At 40.5% G+C, this 20,912-nt stretch overlaps 1 protein-coding gene across 6 annotated transcripts in view; it reads left to right on the forward strand.

Annotated features, from left to right (window-relative positions):
* RAB6A (RAB6A, member RAS oncogene family) overlaps positions 1–20,912 on the forward strand; it is a 96,263-nt gene that overhangs the window by 12,439 nt on the left and 62,912 nt on the right. For 2 of the 6 annotated variants that reach the window (XM_048217297.2, XM_048217296.2), the window contains exon 2: positions 5,413–5,459. In XM_048217297.2, coding sequence (XP_048073254.1) covers positions 5,413–5,459 — 47 coding nt within the window. Of the gene's footprint in view, positions 1–5,412; positions 5,460–6,408; positions 8,269–8,971; positions 9,194–20,912 lie in introns of those variants that run through there. The other 4 variants (XM_026518066.4, XM_026518067.4, XM_057316712.1 and 1 more) reach the window with 3 other exon arrangements.

Raw genomic sequence — 20,912 nt, forward strand, 5'->3', positions numbered from 1 at the left:
TTTATTTATCGGAGAGAGAGCACAAGCAGAGGGAGGGGCAGAGGGAGAGGGAGAAGTAGGCTCCCTGACGAGTAAGGAGCCCGATGCGAGACTCTATCTTAGGACCCTGGGATCATGACGTGGACCAAAGGCAGATGTTTAATTGACTGAGCCACCCAGGTGTCCCTCATTTCAAAGTATTTTCTGATTTCCCTTGTGCTTTCTTCTTTGACCTATTGATTACTTAGGAGTATGTTGTTTAATTTCTACATATGTGTGGATTTCCCAAATTTCTTTCTGGTATTGATTTTTTTAAGTTTAAGTTAATTTATTTATTTAAGCAATCTCTACGCCCAATGTGGGGCTCAAACTCATGACCAAGAGATCGAGTCACATGCTCTTTGGACTGAGCTAGCCAGGCGCCCCTGTTATTGATTTTTAATTTCATTCCATTGTAGTTAAAGAACATATTTTGTATGATTTTAATATTTTTCAATTTATTGAGACTTGTTTTATGGCCTAAGATATGGTCTATCATCAAGAATATTCTACGTGCACTTGAGTTATTGTACACTTTGCTGTTATTAGATTGAGTGTTGTATATATGTCTGTTAGGTCTAGTTGGTACACAGTATTGTTAAAGTCTTCTATTTCTTTGTTGAACTTCTGTGTATTTGTTGTATCCATGATGACAGCAAGATATTAAAGTCTCCAACTATTATTGTTGAATTGTCTATTTCTCCCTTCAATTCTGTCAGTTTTTGCTTCACGTATTTTTAAGTCTTCATGTATCATTAGGTCCATATATTCATATTAGTGTTGTATCTTCTTGATGGGTTGATGCTTTTACCATTATAAAATATGCTTCTTTGTCTCTAGTAACAATTTTGGTCTTAATTAGTAATAATCTATGTAAATATTTAATATTGGCTCGACTCCTCATTTAAATGTATGCTGTCTTAATATAGGGGTAAATGATGTGGTCAAGTAAAGACTATAAAAGTTCCAGAGATTGTTGATGATATTTACTTAACTTATGTTATGTATATTGCCATGCACATAGATTCAATATTCCATTCTTAGCATATTTTTCTGAGCACCAAATACATATAAGACCCAGGAAGTACATTATATGCATAAGGCACACTCTTACCTTGAATAGCTTATGAAATCTAATTGACAAACAAGGACATAAAGTGTGGAGTAAAAGACTGATTCGCAAACTCAGGTGCATAAAATTCTTGTTAGACCCGTTAAAAATTAGTTTCCGAAGTCATACCTTCAAAGATTTTGACTCAGTAGTTTCAGCTTGGGGCTCTATAATCTTAATTTTTTAAAAAAATTTTTATTATTTATTTATTTATTTTCTAAACATTTTTTAATTCGTTAAAAAAAATTTTTTTAAGATTTTATTTTTATTTATTTGACACAGAGAGCGCACACGCAGGGGGAACAGGCAGAGGGAGAGGGAGAAGCAGGCTCACTGGGCAGGGAGTCCGATGAGGGGCTCGATCCCAGGACCCTGGGATCATGACCTGAGCCAAAGACAGATGCTTAACGACTGAGCCACCCAGGCACCCCTAAACATTTTTTTAAAAGATTTTATTTATTTATTTGACAGAGAGGGAGTGAACAAGCAGCACCTCACCCTAGTACTCCACTATGCCTGGTTATTGAGTCTAGAGCTTCTTGTGTTTATTTCCTCCATAGAGATGGATGGGTTTATAACTACTATTTATACAGTCTTTGATTCAATTCTCCTTGTTTTTGGCCCCTTTCTTTACCTCTGCCTTCTGTAGTACCTGTTACTTCACATTCCAGAGCCTTTCTGGGGTTCTGTTTGGCTTGCTTCTTGTTACTTTCCCCTTCAGTGAACACTTTCTGTGCTCTGTTTCGTCAGTTACCACTACTCTGTCTTTGTCTCCCAACTTAAAATATGATGGCTCTGGGTTAGAGATGTCAAAACCAGAGCTTGCGCTTTTATTTTTTATTTTTGTTTTGCAAAATTTCAGAAAAGGAAGGAAGCAGAAACATCTTTAATCTATCATCCCGTAACTGGAAATTTGTTTAATTTTCGCAAATGATGTGGCTTATTATCTCACTGGATAGTTTTGGCTACACGCTACTGTAATGACTTTAATATCTTTTGATTTTTATATAAAATAAAGTCCTAATCTCTATGTACTATTAAAAAATCTGAAGAAATTTTCACAAAAAGCTGGTTTCTCTTGGCACTTTAGGCAACTTACAATTTGGCTGTACAGTCTGTTGGCATTTCGGTGCAAACAGTATTGGTCCCACTTTTCTGTCCTAAGATGCTCTGTTCTTTACATAAACAGCAGGAGAAGCAGTTGTTCTCTTCTACTCTGAGGGTGATTATCTCTTAGTGGCAAGTGTGATTCATTCTCCTGTACATCTTGGAGGAGACTTTATTACTTGTGGGGGATACAGTGCTGGGGAGAGGAGAGCTCCAGCAATGTGTCAGGTATTACACATTCTGGACTGGAATAAAAAGAAGCAACCTCTTCCCCCACTGCAATTTCAAAGCCTGGAAGTAACATCCCACATCTAAGGCTCTGTGAAATCACATTATTCATAACAAGGACCATGATTCATATGAATGGAACAAAATGGAATTATCAAAAATAGATTCTGTAGATTAATCGGTAGCAAAAATATCTTCTGACTTAGCTTATGAATTGGCTATAATCACAGGAAGGACGATTCCATTGAGGTTTTACCATCTTCTCCTCCACCTTGATTGAATAACCTTTATACTTCTCCCATGATACATCTTTGTAGGTCAGGGTATTTGGAAAACTGGTTTTGACATGATGCCTCCCTCTTTTTTTTTTTTTTTTCTCGTTGTCTTTTAAAAATGAGACTTGCTTAAACATACCTTCTGTTAATTGTGTTCATTTAATTGGTCACCTTGAATTACTGAGCATTTGTCATTTCTATGCTTTCTATATTGACCCACTATTATTTTTAGCAATGATGATTATAATAGCCTGCAGAGTGGATTAGAAGGGCTTCACATCTGATGGAGCTTGAATTCCTGCCAGAGCTATTATTTCCTTCAAATATGAGCAATATGATTCCAGTCCTTTTACCTGGGCAGTTTTCTCCTTCTATTGATTTCCTGCCTCTCTAAGAGTAATAAATCCTTTTTAGGGAGTAGTAAACAGAAAAAGGCAGTTCCAGTTTGATAACTAGCACTGTATTATGTATACACGCACAGTTTTGAGTAACTAACATTCAGGGAATTGTGTGAGATGTTTTAAGAGATCTAAAGATGAGAATGTCAGATGCTTTCAGCTGCAAGTAACAATGACAGAGGCATAGGAAGACATTATTAAATACAAAGACATTTATTATTTTGCTAAAAAAAAGTCCACAGGAAGGCCCGTTCCAGGATTGGTACAGTGGCTCAATAATGCCTTTCAGCTTAGCCATCATCAATGGATTGGCTTTCTCTTAAGGATTATATGTCAATGTTCATATGATGCCTTAGCTCTAGATATCATGTCCTTTTATAATCACATCTAATGGCAGAAGAATGGCAGCTTTCCTTCATTTACCTCTTTTCATCAGGGAAGAAACTTTATCTCAGAAGTCTGTGGCACATTTCCTTCTGGCTCAGATCAAGTTACGTGTCTTTAGCTTAGCTGAAGGGAAGCTAGAAAATTATCTGTCACTTCCAGTATATATTGTGGAGGCGTGTGTGTGTTGTGTGTGTGTATCATTAGATAGGCAACCAACAGTGTCTGACACAAGGAATAAGATGAAATCTCAGTCCTCCCTAAAGAAGTGTGTGTCTCTCTGGGTGGAACAACAAGCTATAACCCTATTACGATTTCTGTGTGGTACTTCCTGGAAACACTCATGGGCTTCAAATTAACAATCCCTTTCAAACTGGTTAAAGAAAACTGTTCTAGAAACTTTTGATTTGGAGTTGCCAAAGCTGTCCTCTTTCAATTGTTAGTCACAAGTCTGTTCTGAGCATCTTTTTCATAAGTGGTGTTAAGAAATGTAGTATCAGTTTACATAATGTGATTATAAGTGATGTTCTCTTTCTCCAAAATGCTCTTGCCCTTCTACCTTCACATGCCCACATCTCATTCATCCTTTGATGAAAGCTAAAAAACCATGCCTCCCATTTATTTCATTTGTTCAGCAAATATCTGTTGCGTGCTTACTATGTCAAGCACCCCACTATTGTTGGGGATACAAAACAGGAGCTCTGACCTCATGGAGCTTACAGTCAGGTGAGGGGAACACTGACAATTAATAATCACAAATGCTGAGGAAGAATAACGTACAAGCAGAGGACAGGCAGGGGTATTTACACTGTTGGTGGGGATAGAAGCAGAGAAGTCTATGTGAAGACTTTTTAAAGATGATACCTTACAGGATGAGTAGGAATTGGAGAGAAAAAGGGAGGGGAAAGTGTTCAAGGTAAAGAGAATAGTGTATAGGAAACCATGGAAGTGAAAGTGTTAATGAAAGGGCTCTTGAAAAAGGCCTCTTTAACTCCTCCTTCCCCTAAGTAATTTCTGCATTTGATGAACCCCATAGCACTTAATGTACAATTTTTAGACCACAAGATCCGTGAAGGCAAAACATCTGACTTACACAGAGTACTGGGTAAGTAGTGCAGCTTCAGAGGAGAGCGAGGCTGTATCTGTATCGATGAAAAATGCTAGCTTAAAACATTAAAATATCGGAGGTAAGAGGTGGATTATACCACACTTCTCTTCAAAATGATAGGAAAAGCATCACCTGTCTAGGTGACTACAGAGACCAAAGCAACAGGGAGGAATTGATTCATAAAGTTCTGGAGGAAGTACAAAGTAATTATAGCTCCAATCCTCAGATGTTACTTTAAAAGCTATTTTAGGAAATATAATGAAAACCTGGTATACAACAGAAAGAAAAAAGAGCCACTCACTTATGTTTACAAGAGGTTTTCTTTTTCTTTTTTTTAAAGAGGTTTTCTTTTTAAATATTCTCTTAGTATGGGCTGCTCTTTGTGTGTGGCAGGGTTTTAGATTACTGGTGGGGAGGGCCTAACCAGACCTGACAAGCTACTTTTAAAATCAAATATTAAGGGACGCCTGGGTGGCTCAGTCAGTTAAGCAACTGCCTTCAGCTTGGGTCACCATCCCAGGGTGCTGGAATCAAGTCCTACCTCGGGCTCCCTGCTCAGCGGGGAGCCTGCTTCTTCCTCTGCCTGCTGCTTCCCCTGCTTGTGCTCTCTTTCTCTGTCAAATAAATAAATAAAATCTTTTAAAAATGTATTTAAAAAAACACACATACACACAAATGTCCATGTCATGACTCAGGTTTTTACCGTTTCATTTCTTATTTTTTCTTTTTTCTTCTTTCATTTTATTTATTTTTTTTCTCTTTTTTTTTCTTCTTTCATTTTAGATTCATATTCCAAAATCCTTTTGCCATTTGGTTGAGAAGAACCAAAAGTGAGTAAATTTTGATAGAGAAGGAGGTTTGGGGATATAGCTATTGTCTCGATAGGCCAGAATACACAGTATTTTAAGCTTTCATGAGAAAGCTCCCTTTAATTTATTCCTCTCCTTAATTCTAGTTTAGCAATTCATCACTGGGTTTGAGAAGGCACTTGTTTGATCCTGCCATTTCTATAGCTAAGTAAATAATAATTCCCAAATAATGAGCAAATGTATATAAATGTGTTGTGTGAACAGTAAGACACTATATACAAATGTAAGGATTTATTTTATCATTAACTTGGGAAGTTTTGTTTTTTGTTTTTTGAGAGAGAGAGATAAAGGGAGCTCGGGATCTGGGGGGGGCGGTGGGGGAGGGCAGAAGGAGAGGGAGAAAGAATCCCAAGCAGGCCCCACGCCCACTGCAGAGCCTGAAGCTGGCTGATCCCACAACCCTAAGATCATGAACGGAACTGAAATCAAGTCAGATGTCTAACCAACTGCCACCCAGGCACCCCAGAAGTATTTTTGACAGTTATTATTATTATTTTTAAGTAATCTCTACTCCCAACATGGGGCTTTAACTCACAACGCCGAGATCAAGAGTCACATGCTCTACTGACTGAGCCAGCCAGGTTGTCACCCCCCACTTTTTTTTGATACTCGTTTTTTGAAGTGACCTCCTCAAGGACAGAGATTACTTTTTTGGATGCTGTCCCATAGTATGGTGAGGTGTGGATGCCAAATTCTCTAATTTGGTCATTCTTACTCTTTTATTAATATACTTTATTTTTTAAAAGTTTTAAATTTACAGAAAAATTGAGCAGACAGTACAGAAAGTCCCCATATAACCTCTCCTTCCCCAGTTACCTTTATTATTGTTAGTATGATACAACATTTGTTACAATTAATGAACTAATATTGATACACTGTAATTACTAAAGTCCATATTCATTTAGTTTTTGGTTTTTTTTTTTAGTTTTTGCCTAAAGTCTTTTTTTCTCTTCCAGGATCCCATTCAGCTTAAAACCTACACTGAGTTGTCATGTTGTATCTATGCGACACTTAGTTGCCATGTCTCCTTAGGTTCCTCTTGGCTCTGACATTAACCTTCATTTCTGGGGTCATAAACTGGGTTGAAATCTGATAAAAGTTATGGATCCTTTCCACAGAAAAGTGCACATGCTTCAGATATCTAATGTAAGGGAGGTCCACCCATAACAGAGTCAGAAGCCCAGCTCTAGGAGGAAAAGGTGATCTTTAAAAATATTCCCTCTCCCACATTTGGGCTCAAGGTCAGGCTCTACCTCCAGTTTGTTGGGTGACCTTTTTGCATAGCTGTCCTACTTGGGCCTCAGTTTCACCATCTGTGAAATGAAGGGTTTGGTTTACACGATGTCCAAATCCTTTTCTATCACAGTAGATGGTGGGCGTCACCTACAGTTGTCTACATCAGCGAAACAAAGGCTAATAACAGACCAAGCCAGGTCAGGTCGGGGAAGTGGATGGGCTTTATCAATAGAGAGGTTGCAGAGGTTCAATGGGGAAAAGGCAAAACCTAGGTTCCACTTTATGGCTTTGTGGATTTTCTAAGTCATTTCCTTCCTCTGAGCTTCAATTTCCTCATCTGCAAAAATGTAGAGGCTCTGCTTCTGGTAGTTATGAAACTCCTGGAAGCAACAGTGGACAATATACCTAGTAAGATATTGTGTGAGGAATTACGATAAGAAAAAAGATGGAGTAGGTGGGTGAGAGCACGGGTGAAGGGCGGATTTAAGGAATGCGAGGCAGGGCTGAGGGCTCTGGAGAAGAGGAACTTAGTACACACCTTAGGGCTATCGGACCACACCCTCAGAGAGCTGGGGTCAATTCAACCTACGTGCCCGCCCCGCCTCCTCTCTCCCCTTCCTTCCCTTCCCCTCCTCTCAGGCTGCAGCGCGCCACACTACTCATGGCAGTCACAGTGCGACGTTTTCCACCGCGCAAGGGCCGCGCGCGCTCTCGCGCCGCCACCTCACTGCCATCCCTGCCTGCCCTTGACTTCCTTCGATTGGTTCTCACGTCAGTGACGTAAGCGCTCCTTATTCCACCCACATCACTTCCCAGGGTTCCGCCCCACCTCCTCCTTGCTTCTCCCGACTCGCGTGGCAACCTAACCTGCCTCGTCTCTGTTGCGCTGGAGGAGCCGGGAAAGCAAGCTAAACCAGGAAGGCGCCGTCTTGTGGCGCGCACGCGCACGCACGCACGCACGCCGGCGGCCGGCGGGGCGGCACGCTCGCGCCCGGGCTCGCCGCGCGCCGCGCCAGAGGCTCGCGCACTCAGCAGGTTGGGCTGCGGCGGCGGCAGCTGTGGGAGCTGAGGCGCTGCGCGTGAGAGGTCCCAGACGCGTCTGCGGCTCCAGTTCCGCCACCCTCCGCTTCTCTCACCCCAGTCTCGGTGCCGGGTGCTGAGAAGGGAACGGCGCTAACCTTGGGAACCTCTAGCACACCCCTGGCTGCTTCCGACACCGCCATCCTTCTTTTCCCAGCCGCGGGCCTCGCTCGGTGCTAGGCGACTCTGCGGGGAGGCGGCGGCTACCGCTGCCTGTCTGTGGGGAGGAGTCCTGCCCTGCAGCCTTGCTCCGCCGCGGGGCCATAAAGGGTCCGAGAGTGCTCGGCGCCGATCCTTCCTCTCGCCTTTTTCGTCAGCCGCTTGGAGCAGCGTCGGTCCGAGAGGTCTCTGGGCTGAGGCGGCGGCAGCTCCTCCGGCTCCATCATGTCCGCGGGCGGAGACTTCGGGAATCCGCTGAGGAAATTCAAGCTGGTGTTCCTGGGGGAGCAGAGCGGTGAGTGCGCGGCTCCCCCACTCCTGGCAGCCGGCCGCGGCTTACCCGCACCGCCCCCAGTGCGGCCCTTCTGTCCGCGAAGGCTCTACCGGCCTCGCGTTCGCGCTCGGTGCTAGCCCACAGCCCTGCCTGGTGTTTGCCGACCCCTCTTAGCCACCAGCTCCTCTTCGTCTTGATTTGTCGGTCAGATTTTGATCCTTCCGTCCCCGGCTCCGACGTCTCTTTCCCCCGCAGCCCGGGCCTTTCCCGTCGATCTGCCACCCCCCGCCCCCGCCAGTCTTCACCCCGCCCAGCCCCAGCCTGCTGTCCATGTCCATCCTTTTCTTCCTCCGGTCTCCGTCGTCTCACCAACCGTGCCCCCCTTCCTTGAGCCCCACCCTTATTCTTGGCTTTTATCCCAGTTCGTCAGCTCTGTGAAGGCCCACCCCGGGAAGCCCCACTCCGGGGAACCGACCCCCTTCAACCTTGGACAAGGAGGGTGGGGGGATTAGGGCGTTGTTTTCCCTGGAGGCTTGGCCCTGGGAAGTGCGGATCTTGTGGGAGGTGGGAAGTGGGGGGGGATCGTAGAAATTTTGGATTGTTTTCACTTGGGTGGGGAATTAGTTTGGGTTATGGAGGATATATGTCTGAATTGGAGGCGACTTGAGGATGAAGTGGTTGGGGAGTAAAAGGGGAGGCGGCGGCAGTGGCGATTTTTGCTTCTTGGCTTAGGCTGTAGCTTATTGGAAAACCTCATTTTCTTCTCATGACTTTGATCCCTGACAATTCTTTTGGCACTGTTGATGCTTTCCCGATCTCTGCCAGATGCTATGTCATGATCGTTTTACTTGGAATTTTTCACATCTCACCTCTCCTTTCTCCTTTCAACATGAAGCAGTGTCTGATTCTCTTTATGGTGGTGCAAACAGGAATTACCGGAGAAATGGTAATTATTCTGAGTGTTTTCCAGTTGTATATTCAGGATTCCTGTGAGAGAAGGCCTGAGAATAACGAACATCTTTGTTTTGTAGGATTTCCTTTGGGGCTAGAGAGTAATGGAGTAGAGTAGAATAGATTTATCATCTAGTTACCTAAATTAGATTTCAATATGTAATACCGTTTTGGCTAAATGACCCTTTTTGCTTAATATTCCATAGTATGTGATGAGTGGAATGATCTTACCTGCTCAGGCTTCTGCTGTTGCTTACTTTGTATTATATCCAAGATCCTAGTTTTATGATGGCTTTCTCTAAAGTTACTTCTAGTGATGATTCCAATTTTATGCTCATTTATGCCAGTTGACACTGGACAATGTAGAGATTATTGTCCTCCTTTGTTTTTCTCACATTTTTCATGACCGTCTTTAAAATTCAGACATTGAGAGGTTAGTTCCTCCCAAGTCATCAGACATTGAGTTAACTGCTAGGTACCTTAGGTTAGGCTGTGGAGAAGACAATTTTTGATTGGAAAGCAGATAACTGTTAGAAATTCAGAGCTTTTACCACTACCTTGAACTGTTTATACTAATGTATATGGCATTAAAATAGATTAGTATTAGTTGCAAAATTGCTTCCACTTGGAGCTGAGAAATCATTTTTCTCTTTTCAGTATATAATCTTTACCTCCTCCCTCCCTACCAAGGAAAAATACAGTCTTCTTTTTGCTTATGAATTTTCCTGAAGCAAGTATAAGCTTGTTTCTTGAAGTAACTTGGTAAGACCTATGAGGGTGATCCAACCCTAGGTATTTTATGGCAATTTCAGGACAATGCCATCCATAAAATATAGTGTATTGGTCATTATTGATAAATACGATCTAAAGTGCTTATTGTGCACTCTAGGGATGTTATTGCTGGCCTTATGTTGTGATGCAGAGCTATTTAGTTTGCATGAAAAAATCCATTAATCTCTGTCCTAGGAAGATTTTAGTATGAGTGGTGATCATAACTTAAGTACTGCAGGTTTCCTTTGAATTTGAGTATTTATATTCTAATTCACATTGCAGAGTTTGGTGGCTTCTCATTTAAGTAGTGACAACAACCCACCCCCCATAGTTCCTGAAGTCATGTTAGATTTTTTTTTTTAAATGGAGTTTATTTTTCAGAATGGTTTTAGGTTTACAGAAAATTGAGAAGATCGTGCAGAGGGTTCCCACATAGCCCCACCCAGTTTTCCTAGTATTCCTCAGTATTCTTAACATCTTACATTAGTATGGTACATTTGTTATCATGAGTGAACCACTATTGATACTAACTAAAGTCTATAGTTTATTCGGATTTCCTTAGTTTTTATCTTTTTTTTTTTTTTATGTTTTAGCATTCAATTCAGGATACCACATTACAGTTAGTGGTTGTGTCTCTTTAGGCTTCTCTTAGATTTTTTTTTAAGGATTGTGTTTACATGCTTTTTAACTCTGTGAAACTGTGAGGTCAGTTATCTTTTAAGGCTACTGTATTGCCAGGTAATGCCATCTGAGCTTTGACAATGAAAGATTGATCTTTGTTTTCATGGGCAGTGTGTGTGTAGTTCTCTTATGCATTAGTAAAGGTCTGTAGAACCCATGTCATCTTGATGTAACTCTTCATGAATTATTTATTTTTAGGTTTTAAAATTCCACAATTCAGCTTTCAAAAATTAATCTGCGGCAAAGCATTTACCACATTTATAATTCTTACTTGTATGTGTGTGTTTGTCTTATCCACAGCAGAATGCAAGTCCCATGAAGATTAAAACTTATTTTTTTGTTCATTGTATCCCCAGTGCCTAGCATACCAGGCTCATAGTAGGTACTCAGAAATATTTGGTAAATGAGTGGTGGTTGAATCTACTAGGGACCAAAGCTGGTAGTCTTTATCAGTCTTTGCTATGGTGGAATCTATGTTCTTACCCTTATGCTATTAATAGTTTAGCAATAACATTTTATACTTACATTATTTGATTGTATACAGGGGTACTCTAAATGCTGGAGGGAGCAGGGAACCCAGTAATTTATAGCTCTCTTCATTTTGCTTAAAAAAATAGAACCAGGATTTTGCACTTTTTTTTTTTGAGTTGAGCAAAATTAGTTTTGTTTAAAGATATTGTTAAATTATTTTCTATTAGTATAGCACCGAAAAGTGTGTCAAATGACATTAAAGACATGTTCAAGGAACTGATTTGGAGTTTAATAGACTTCTGTTTAGCTTATCAAAAATTAAGGGTCTGTTTCTGTTACAAAGATGAGTTGTTTCAGTATGTGAAGCTTCAGATTGAGTTAATGACATTAGTGTTGGTACATTTTACAAACTCTTCGGGTTTCTTTATATTTCAGTAGTATATCTGGTTTAATAAAGGGATGTTGAAGTATACAGTTTAAATATGAAGTTTCCTTGAGAAATCTCTTTTGTTGCTACCTCTGGCTACTGTCTTGAAATGCAGACGCACTTTTAGGAATGCCGTCCATGGTTTATCGTAGAAGATATTACTACAAACAAATGTTACAAAATAGGGTTACAAATTTGGAAATGTAATCTCAGGTAGAAGCACATACCTGGCCTAGTACTGCTTATTTTTTCACTTTATGTTACCCTTTTTATATCAGTTCTTTTGAATTAAAACATGGTAGGTAGGGAAAATGTGTCTTACCATCAGAGATCAGGAGTATTGAACAGTTTACATGGGCTAGATCAGCGATCTTAAGATTTTTCTTCTCAAGATGCCGTTACCTGTTAACTCTTTTACAAATTGTTGAGGCCTTTTACAATTGTTGATCATGGTTTATACCAGTATTTACTGTATTGAAAGTTAACATTTAAAAATAATTTAATTCATTTAAAAATAATAGTATTAAATCCATTACATCAAAGAACCATTTTCCAAACAAAAAATTTAGTGAGAGAGGCATTGTTTTACATATTTGCGAATCTCTCTCTCTTTTTTAATGATTTTATTTATTAGAGAGAGAGTACAAGTAGGGGGAACAGCAGGGAGAGGGAGAAGCAGGCTCCCGCTGAGCAGAGAGCCCAACTCAGGTCTTGACCCTGGGGCCCCGGGACCATTACCCAAACCAAAGGCAGGCGCTTAACTGACTGAGCCACCTAGGCGCCCCTGCAAATCTCTGTAATGTCTTTGACTTACTAGAAGGCATCCAGATTCTCATAGATCCTTCTGCATTCCATCTGTTGTAATATCACCTATCATATAGACTCTGGGAAACTCCACTGTACACTCACGAAAGAATGAGAGTGAAAAAACCCAAATGACATCTTAATATTATGAAAATGGTTTGACTCCCAGAGTGTAGTGGACCCCCTGCTGAAGGGTCCTGGGAATCCTGGCAGTCCATGGGCCACACTTTAAGAACTGTTGTTAGATGGTATTAAGCCGTTTGTACCATGAAGCTTCATATTGCAAGTTAGGGCAATCAAGAAGAATGTTTTCCATACCTGGTTTTGGAGCCTTAAAACTAAACAGTAGAGCTAGTGGTTAAGAGCACCTAGTCTGGGTTTTATATTTTAGCATTGACAGCTGACTTTGGACAAATTATTTGACCTCTTTATGCTTCAGTTTCCTTATTTACAAAATAAAATTGGAACTATCATATAGAGTTATTGTGAAGATTAACCATTTAGAAGAGTGCCTGGCACATGGAAAGTTTTTGGTAACTATTTTAGTTTAACAAAATTTTTTAAAAATAAAATATTTTTTTCCTTTGATTTTATTTATTAATTTGTCAGAGAGAGAGAGAGCGAGCATGCGCACAAGCAGGAGGAGCGGCAGGTAGAAGGAGGCTCCCCACTGAGCAAGGAGCCCGATGTGGGACTCGATTTCTGGGATCCTGGGATCATGACCTGAGCCGAAGGCAGGTGCTTAACCAACTCAACCACCCAGGTGTCCCTGGTTTAACAGATGTTTATAAAAAACTGCTATGCCCTCAAGTGATTTGGTAGAACATAAGCGTAAGACATTTACATTTTATAGGGAACGAAATATATAATACCTAAAACAGTGTAGTGTGATAAATGCAGTTGCTTAGAAAAATAGAGTTAAAAGGTATAAAGAAGTGACGAGAGCATGGAGTTCCAGGGAAGACATATTATAAATCATTATAAATGACTATTCGACTTTTAGCTGAAATTCTTGAAGGAGAGCATTCCAGAGTTGGAGGAGACTTTGAGAAGTCATCTAAACCATTTCTCTTAGGGCTTTAAAACTGGATCACTCCCCCCAGCTTTATTTATTTATTTGAAAGATTTATTTATTTACTTGAGAGAGAGCAAGTGAGCACACAAGGACACAGCGGGAGGGGCAGAGGGAAAGTGAGAGAAGGGGACTCCCAGCTGAGGGGGAGCCTCTCGCAGGGCTTGATTCCATGATCCTGAGATCATGACCCCACCTGAAATCAAGAGTTGGATGCTCAAAACGACTGAGTCACCCAGGTGCCACTCTAATCTTATTTCTAGCATTCATTTTTACCCTTTATTGTTAGGCTTCATTATGCTGTGTTATAAAAAAAGTGTTTTTAATCATCATTAAGGTGTTACATGCTATGGGGAATGCACATCTTCCATTCTGGGAATCATAGAACCTTAAAGATCATTTAACAGATGCTCATTGTGTGTCAGGCATGGAGTTAGGTCCTGGGGGGGACAGAGTTTTTAATAAATCACATATTATCTCTATTCTCTTCTTGCTTACAGTCTAGCAGTAGATTAGGTTTTAAATCTTTTACATTGCTCTGTACCTTCCAACCGCTGTTCTTGGACCTCTCCTCCAGTCCATCCTTTACATTATCAGAATAAACTTTATAAAAATGTAAATCAGAATAACTTCCTTAAAAACATTGTAAATGTACTTATTTCCACTGAATTGTATTATAAATAGCAAATTTTATGACATGTATAGCTTATCACAGTAAAAATTTTAATTTTCAAAAAACTCAAACGCACTTTTGTTAGGCTTATTTATTTGGTCACTTTTAGAATAAACTCAGCCTTGAAAATAAAACAGCCAGTTAGGGGCGCCTGGGTGGCTCAGGTCATGATCCCAGCATTCTGGGATTGAGTCCCGTGTTGGGTTCCCTGCTCAGCGGGAAGCCTGCTTCCCCCTCTCCCACTCCCCGTGCTTGTGTTCCCTCTCTCGCTGCCCCTCTCTCTGTCAAATAAATAAATAAAATCTTAAAAAAAATAAAATAAAACAGCCAGTTATTTCACCAGCCAAAATGGGCTTATTCCGAATAGCAGATCGGGACAGGCAAGCCATCATGAACCAGGCAAGTCTGGAGAACAAATGAAAGAAATGCTCTTTTAGAGAGGAAGGGAAGTTGGGGAGAGGCTGTTTCAAACAAAAAGTCCATTGGAGTAAACTGGGAGTTAGAAGCCTTGTGACTTTTTGTGACAGGTTTTTATTGGCTGGGGTGTTGCTATACAAGGAGGAAATCTTCCTTCTGGGGTAGTAAAGTATGTTTCTCCGTGTTGGAAATGCAAGGTAAGTTTCTTCCTGGTGGGTATGTAAAGGACTACGGTGAATGGTATGGCATGAGAGCACCCCCTTCCGGCCTCCTGACTCCATTTTAAATGAGGTTTCTGTTATTTTTTCCCCTTTACATTAAGATCTTTCTCTGAAAACCAGGAGCCCAAACCTGAAGGTAACCAGCTAAATAGGTCAAAAGACCAGGGGTCATTAGGTGAAACTTGTTGTAACTAATGGGCTTGTTTCCTGATCTTATGTAATTGAATTTCTACCTCTCCAGAGGCATTTATCCATGTGCAGCAGGTGGTATTTGCTATTGCACAGATGCCTCCTTGTTCAGCAAGTAGGTAATCAGGGGCTATGTCGTTAACTCTCCTAAAGTTAGGGAGAGATTTCTGATGATGCATTCCTTGGCTCTTACTCCAACCCGAGGAGAAAGCTCTCCCTATGTAGGCAAAGCTGGAGTCGTATAGTCCTCCTGCAATTTCCTTTTTGAGGCAGCTGTGGAGGTTTTATGGGGTGAATCAATGGCAGGTTTATGATTTATTATGGATGTTAACAGGGACAGTTAAAAGTCCCAATAAGCACTGACGTCCAGTTTGCCAGCTATGTAAACATTTGTATGCCCATGGTAAATGCCATCTACTGGAGGCAAAAATGAAACCAGGTGGAATGCAGAGGACTCCAGCTACAGTATGGTTGTTGGTAGATCCATTAGTTGGAATATCCTGATTGACCTTTTCAAGCCAGGGATCAGAAGAATTGGGATGACATTCTGTGAGCTACCATCCCATACTAAAAGGGTCTTTTCTAAAAGTCTTGGAAAAAGGAATTAGCCCATTTGTATTTCTCTTGAGTGCAGAGGAACGGATCATTGGAGAGATTGCCTACAGATAAGACCAAGGTATCTCTGACATCATGAACAGATTGGAGTTTCTGGTGATGGATCCAGCAGTCAGAAAGTTTTCCCCCTTTTGCAGTAGATTGAGAAATGTTGGTAAGACCATTGTCCTTCCAAAAAAAGAGAGGGAGAAATGAGGTAAGCAGCAGCAGCAAGAAAAAAGTGTATAGGCCTGGTTCAGTCATCTTGGAAAAGCTGTCTCCTTCATCTGTCTTGTGCTTCAACTCCTGGAAGTCTTTCAGGACACCAGTTAGTGTGCAGGTCCAGTCAGGCTTTGGTGCTTTCTTTAAATGTGATACATGAATCCAAGAATCGGTGCTTGGAGTTTGATGGCACAAGGTGGTACAAGGGTTGGTTAACAGTGTCTGATAAGGGCCTTTTCAGTGGAGTTGAAGAGAGTCTCTTTGGAGATGTCTTTACCATTAGATGAGATCTCCAGGCTGTAGATTATGACATCTGATGCTTTCATCATCCAGGACTGCACTGTGGAAAGATTTTCCTACCAAAGTATGATTGTTTTTTATGGATTTGATTAGGTTTTTGCAAAACTGAAGTATATTCCCTTTTATCAGCTGTGGATCAAAGGAAGTAGGGGCTAGGTGCATAGGGCATGCTGCTGCAAGGAGAACAAATTCTCATTGAACTTACATGACAATATATATATTGTCATGAAAATCTAGAATACTAAGAGATTCAGAATTCTGGAGGGATCAAGTAAGGGAAAAAAGATAAATGCTTCAATCTTTGTTGCAAAGATACACATTACGAGATTGCTCTAAGTTATAGATTACTTAAACAAGAGGAGGGGGACAAGGGGGTCCTTTAAATCTGGAAACAAAAACATTAAAGTAATCATTGTTCCATTCGAGTTTTAGAAATTTTCATTCAGTGCAGTGTTAGATCTTGGTTACCAAAAACCTATATTCTAGAGTACTTATCGAATTCCTTTTTCATGAATCTCTTTGAGGATGAACATTTTTTGTAAAACTATCAGAGTAAAACAGTAATTGTAAATGATGAAAAACTAAAATGGCCACAAAGATCTGATAAGAGTTTACATACACATTACCCCCCCAAATTGATGCAATTAACAAGTAAATGTGGTTATTTTTGGGATGTACATTTTATTTTATTTATTTATTTTTTAAGATTTTATTTATTTGTCAGAGAGAGAGAAAGGAGGAGCAGCAGGCAGAGGGAGAAGCAGGCTGAGCAGGGAGCCTGATGTGGGACTCGATCCCTGGACCCTGGGATCATGACCTGAGCTGAAGGCAGCTGCTTAACCGACTGAGGCACCCAGGAGTCCCTGTTTTACTTTTTTGAAGGATTTTATTTATTTGTCAGAGAGAGAGAGAGTGAGAGCACAAGCAGGGGGAGCTGCCAGCAAAGGGAGCCTGATGTGCGACTCATTCTCAGGACCCCGGGATCACGACCTGAGCCAAAGGCAGATGCTTGCTTAACTGAGTGAGCCACTCAGGTGTCCCTGGGATGTACATTTTAAAATGATGAGTGGTAACATTATACTGGAACATATCAGAATTTTAAGAAGTCCATTATTTTTTTTTAAACACTTTCCTTTTTTTTTTTTTTAAAGATTTTATTTATTTATTTGACAGAGATAGAGACAGTCAGCGAGAGAGGGAACACAAGCAGGGGGAGTGGGAGAGGAAGAAGCAGGCTCATAGCGGAGGAGCCTGATGTGGGGCTCGATCCCGTAATGCCAGGATCACACCCTGAGCCGAAGGCAGACGCTTAACCGCTGTGCCACCCAGGAGCCCCAAGAAGTCCATTATTTTTGAAACATGTTAACATATGCCTATACAAATACAGTGAAAGGCTCAGTATTATTTTTTTTGCTTTTTTTATTTTATTTAAATTCAATTAATTAACATATAGTTATTATTAGTTTCAAAGGTGGAGTTCAGCGATTCATTGGTTGTATATAACACCCATTGCTCATTACGTCCTGTGCCCTCCTTAATGTCCATCACCCAATTAACCCATTCTTAAATTCCACATATGAGTGAAATCATGATAATTGTCTTTTCTCTGATTGACTTATTTCACTTACCATAATAATCTCCAGTTCCATCCACATTGCAGATGGCAAGATTTCATTTTTTTGGATGGCTGAGTAATATACCATTGTGTATATATATATACCACATCTTTATCTGTTCATCTGTCGGTGGACATCTGGGCTCTTTGCATAGTTTGGCTATTGTAGACATTGCTGCTATAAACATTGAGGTGAAGGTGCCCCTTTGGATCACTACATTTGTATTTTGGGGGTAAATACTTAGTAGTGCAGTTGCTGGGTTGTAGGGTAGCTCTATTTTTAACTTTTTGAGGAACCTCCATACTGTTTTCCAGAGTGGCTGTACCAGCTTGCATTCCCACCAGCCGTGTTAAGAGGGTTCCCCTTTCTCCACATTCTCGCCAACATCTGTAGTTCCCGACTTGTTAGTTTTAGCCATTCTGACTAGTGTGAAGTGGTATCTCACTGTGGTTTTGATTTTGTATTTCCCTGATGCTGAGTGATGTTGAGCATTTTTTCATGCGTCTCTTGGCCATTTGTGGATGTCTTTGGAGAAATGTCTATTCATGTCTTCTGCCTATTTCTTTACTGTATTTGTTCTTTGGGTGTTGAGTTTGATAAGTTCTTTATAGATTTTGGAGACTATCCCTTTATCTGATATGTCATTTGCAAATATCTTCTCCCATTCTGTTGGTTGTCTTTTGGTTTTGTCAACTGTTTCCTTTGCTGTGCAAAAGCTTTTTATCTTGATGAAGTCCCAATAGTTCATTTTTGCCTTTGTTTCCCTTGCCTTTGGAGACGTGTCTAGCAAGAAGTAGTTGCGGCCAAGTTTACAGAGATTGCTGCCTGTGTTCTTCTCTAGGATTTTGATGGATTCCTGTCTCACATTTAGATCTTCGATCCATTTTGATTTTATTTTTGTGTATGATGTAGGGAAGTGGTCCAGTTTCATTCTTCTGCATGTGGCTGTCCAATTTTCCCAACACCATTTGTGAAAGAGACTCTTTTTTTTTTCCATTGGATAATCTTTCCTGCTTTGTCAAAGATGAGTTGAACATAGAGTTGAGGATCCATCCATTTTTAAAGCTCACATACCATAAAACAGTTATTTTACCTAAAAACTCTTTTTCCATTTTCACTCATCTATCTGAAAAATTTCATAACTAACAATTAGATTTAGGTTACAGAAACTTCATGAGACATTAGAGTCAGCCATCAAATTTCACAGCAGAGATAACATGACCTTATTTGACTAATAAACCCAGGTGGAATAAAAGTTGCATATTTGTATTATATTCAGTGTTGATAACTCTGAGACATGTCTGTCTTAATTAAACCAACAGGCTTGTCAAAAACAACAAAAAGCCCCCAACAAACTTAAACTAGATTTTATTTATCAGAGATTATCCCAGATTATGTGAACTTGAAACACATTTGGGTTAGTTTACTTCATTTTTATAAGCATTTATTTTTTTTAAGCCAGTTAATTTTGGCAATATCATCCAGAGGTAGAAAAGTGTCATGTGTATATATAGATACACATAAACATACAGATACAAAAATCTTATACAGCTTTTATTTTAAAAAAAGATCTTAGCCTTGGGTTGCCTGGGTGATACATTTGGTTGAGTGCCCAACTCATGGTTTCCACTGGGATCATGATCTCTGGGTTGTGGGATAGAGCCCTGCGTAGAGCTCCGCATTCAGCCCTGAGTCTGCTTTTCCTCCTCCCTCCCCCTCTGCTCTTCCTGCTGCCTCCCCATGCTTGGGGTGCGCGTGTTCTCTCTCTCTCTCTCTCTCTCAAATAAATAAATAAATAAATAAAATCTTAAAAAAAAAATCTTATCCTTTCAAGAAACTAAAAAGAATACAGAATACACAACTAAAAAGAATAGCTGGATCTAAATTGTGTTTCTGGCAGATGGACTAATAATCTAAGTTAACCTGTTCAGGTGGGCAAAGTGTTTTTTTTTAATGAAATACTTTTATTTGCATGCTGTAAGGATCCTTTTAGAGCTGGTTTTGAAGTCATTTTGTCTTTTAGATGCTTCTGCATACCAAAGAAAGGATGCAATCCATTGTCTCTGAGAGATTTGGGATCTGCTTTCTTAACATGGATTTATTTAAGTCAGAGCTTCCCCCAAATGGCCATTACAATTCCAAATTACCCAAAAATTTGCCTATTTTTTCAGAAAGGCATAAGGTGCTGGTCCAAGGACCATGTGGAATCTGTCTTGTCTTTGGATATTTTAACTACGAGGAGTGCTGTTTCCCAACAGCTGTTCTAAAACACTGGAATCACGTCTTCCCCCTTTTGAACAGGATGCGTTTCTTACATGAAGCTTCAGCAAACAGAAATGAAACAGAAATAGAAAAGAGTACTCACTAGGGTAATCCCTTCATAAAAACAAAAAGGAAAAAGCTTAAAGGATTTGTAGCCAGAGAGCTTAAATGCGAAGATAGCAGAGCTTGGATCCAGGAGAGACCCGCAGACTTTGGGGTCATTGAGAAAGCAGTGAACTCCTTGGGTTCTGTGGGTACCAACACTTGTTTGCTCACCAGCCTTGGAGTTGTTGGGGGCTTCTCTGGATCGTACTTCTGATCATCAAGTAATGTTGACTCAAAATAAAACAGCCAGTTATTTTATCAGCAAAACCGGTTTATTTGGGAATAGTAGAGGAATTGCAATTCAGGACAAGCTAGTCATGGTAAACGATAGGCAAGTCTGGAGAGCAGAGGGGAGGGGAACATTCTTTTATAGAGGTAAGGAAGGAGTTTGGGACGGCTGCTATAAACAAAAAGTCTGTTGTAATAAATTGTGAGTTGAAAGTGTAGTGGCTTTTCATTGGCTGAGTTGACAGTCTCTTATTGGCTGGGCTGTTGCTCTTGCCATCATCCTGCTGGGGTAGTAAAGTAGGCTTCTTGTTGGGAATGCAATGTTTAAGTCTGTTCCTGTTGGGTCTGCTGCAAAGGCTTGCAATGAATGGTATTGTGTAAGAGCTCCCCCTTCTGGCCTCCTGACTCCATTTTAAGTGAGGTTTCTTTTATTTGGTTTCAAAAAATCTAAAATCTTTCTAAATGATTTACATGGCCCACATTGCATAATATGGCTCCTCTCCATCTGTCCATTCTTACTTTGAGCATATCTCCCACCATCTCTCTCTGTTTCAGTCACACTGGCCTTTTTTCAGTTGTTGTAACTCTTCGCTGATCTCTGTCTTGTTACAGACTCCCCCTTCCCCATTGCCTGGTTAACTCCATTGTATCCTTAAAGTTT

Source organism: Ursus arctos, unplaced genomic scaffold (assembly GCF_023065955.2).
Source record: "Ursus arctos isolate Adak ecotype North America unplaced genomic scaffold, UrsArc2.0 scaffold_22, whole genome shotgun sequence".
NCBI classification, from domain to species: domain Eukaryota; kingdom Metazoa; phylum Chordata; class Mammalia; order Carnivora; family Ursidae; genus Ursus; species Ursus arctos.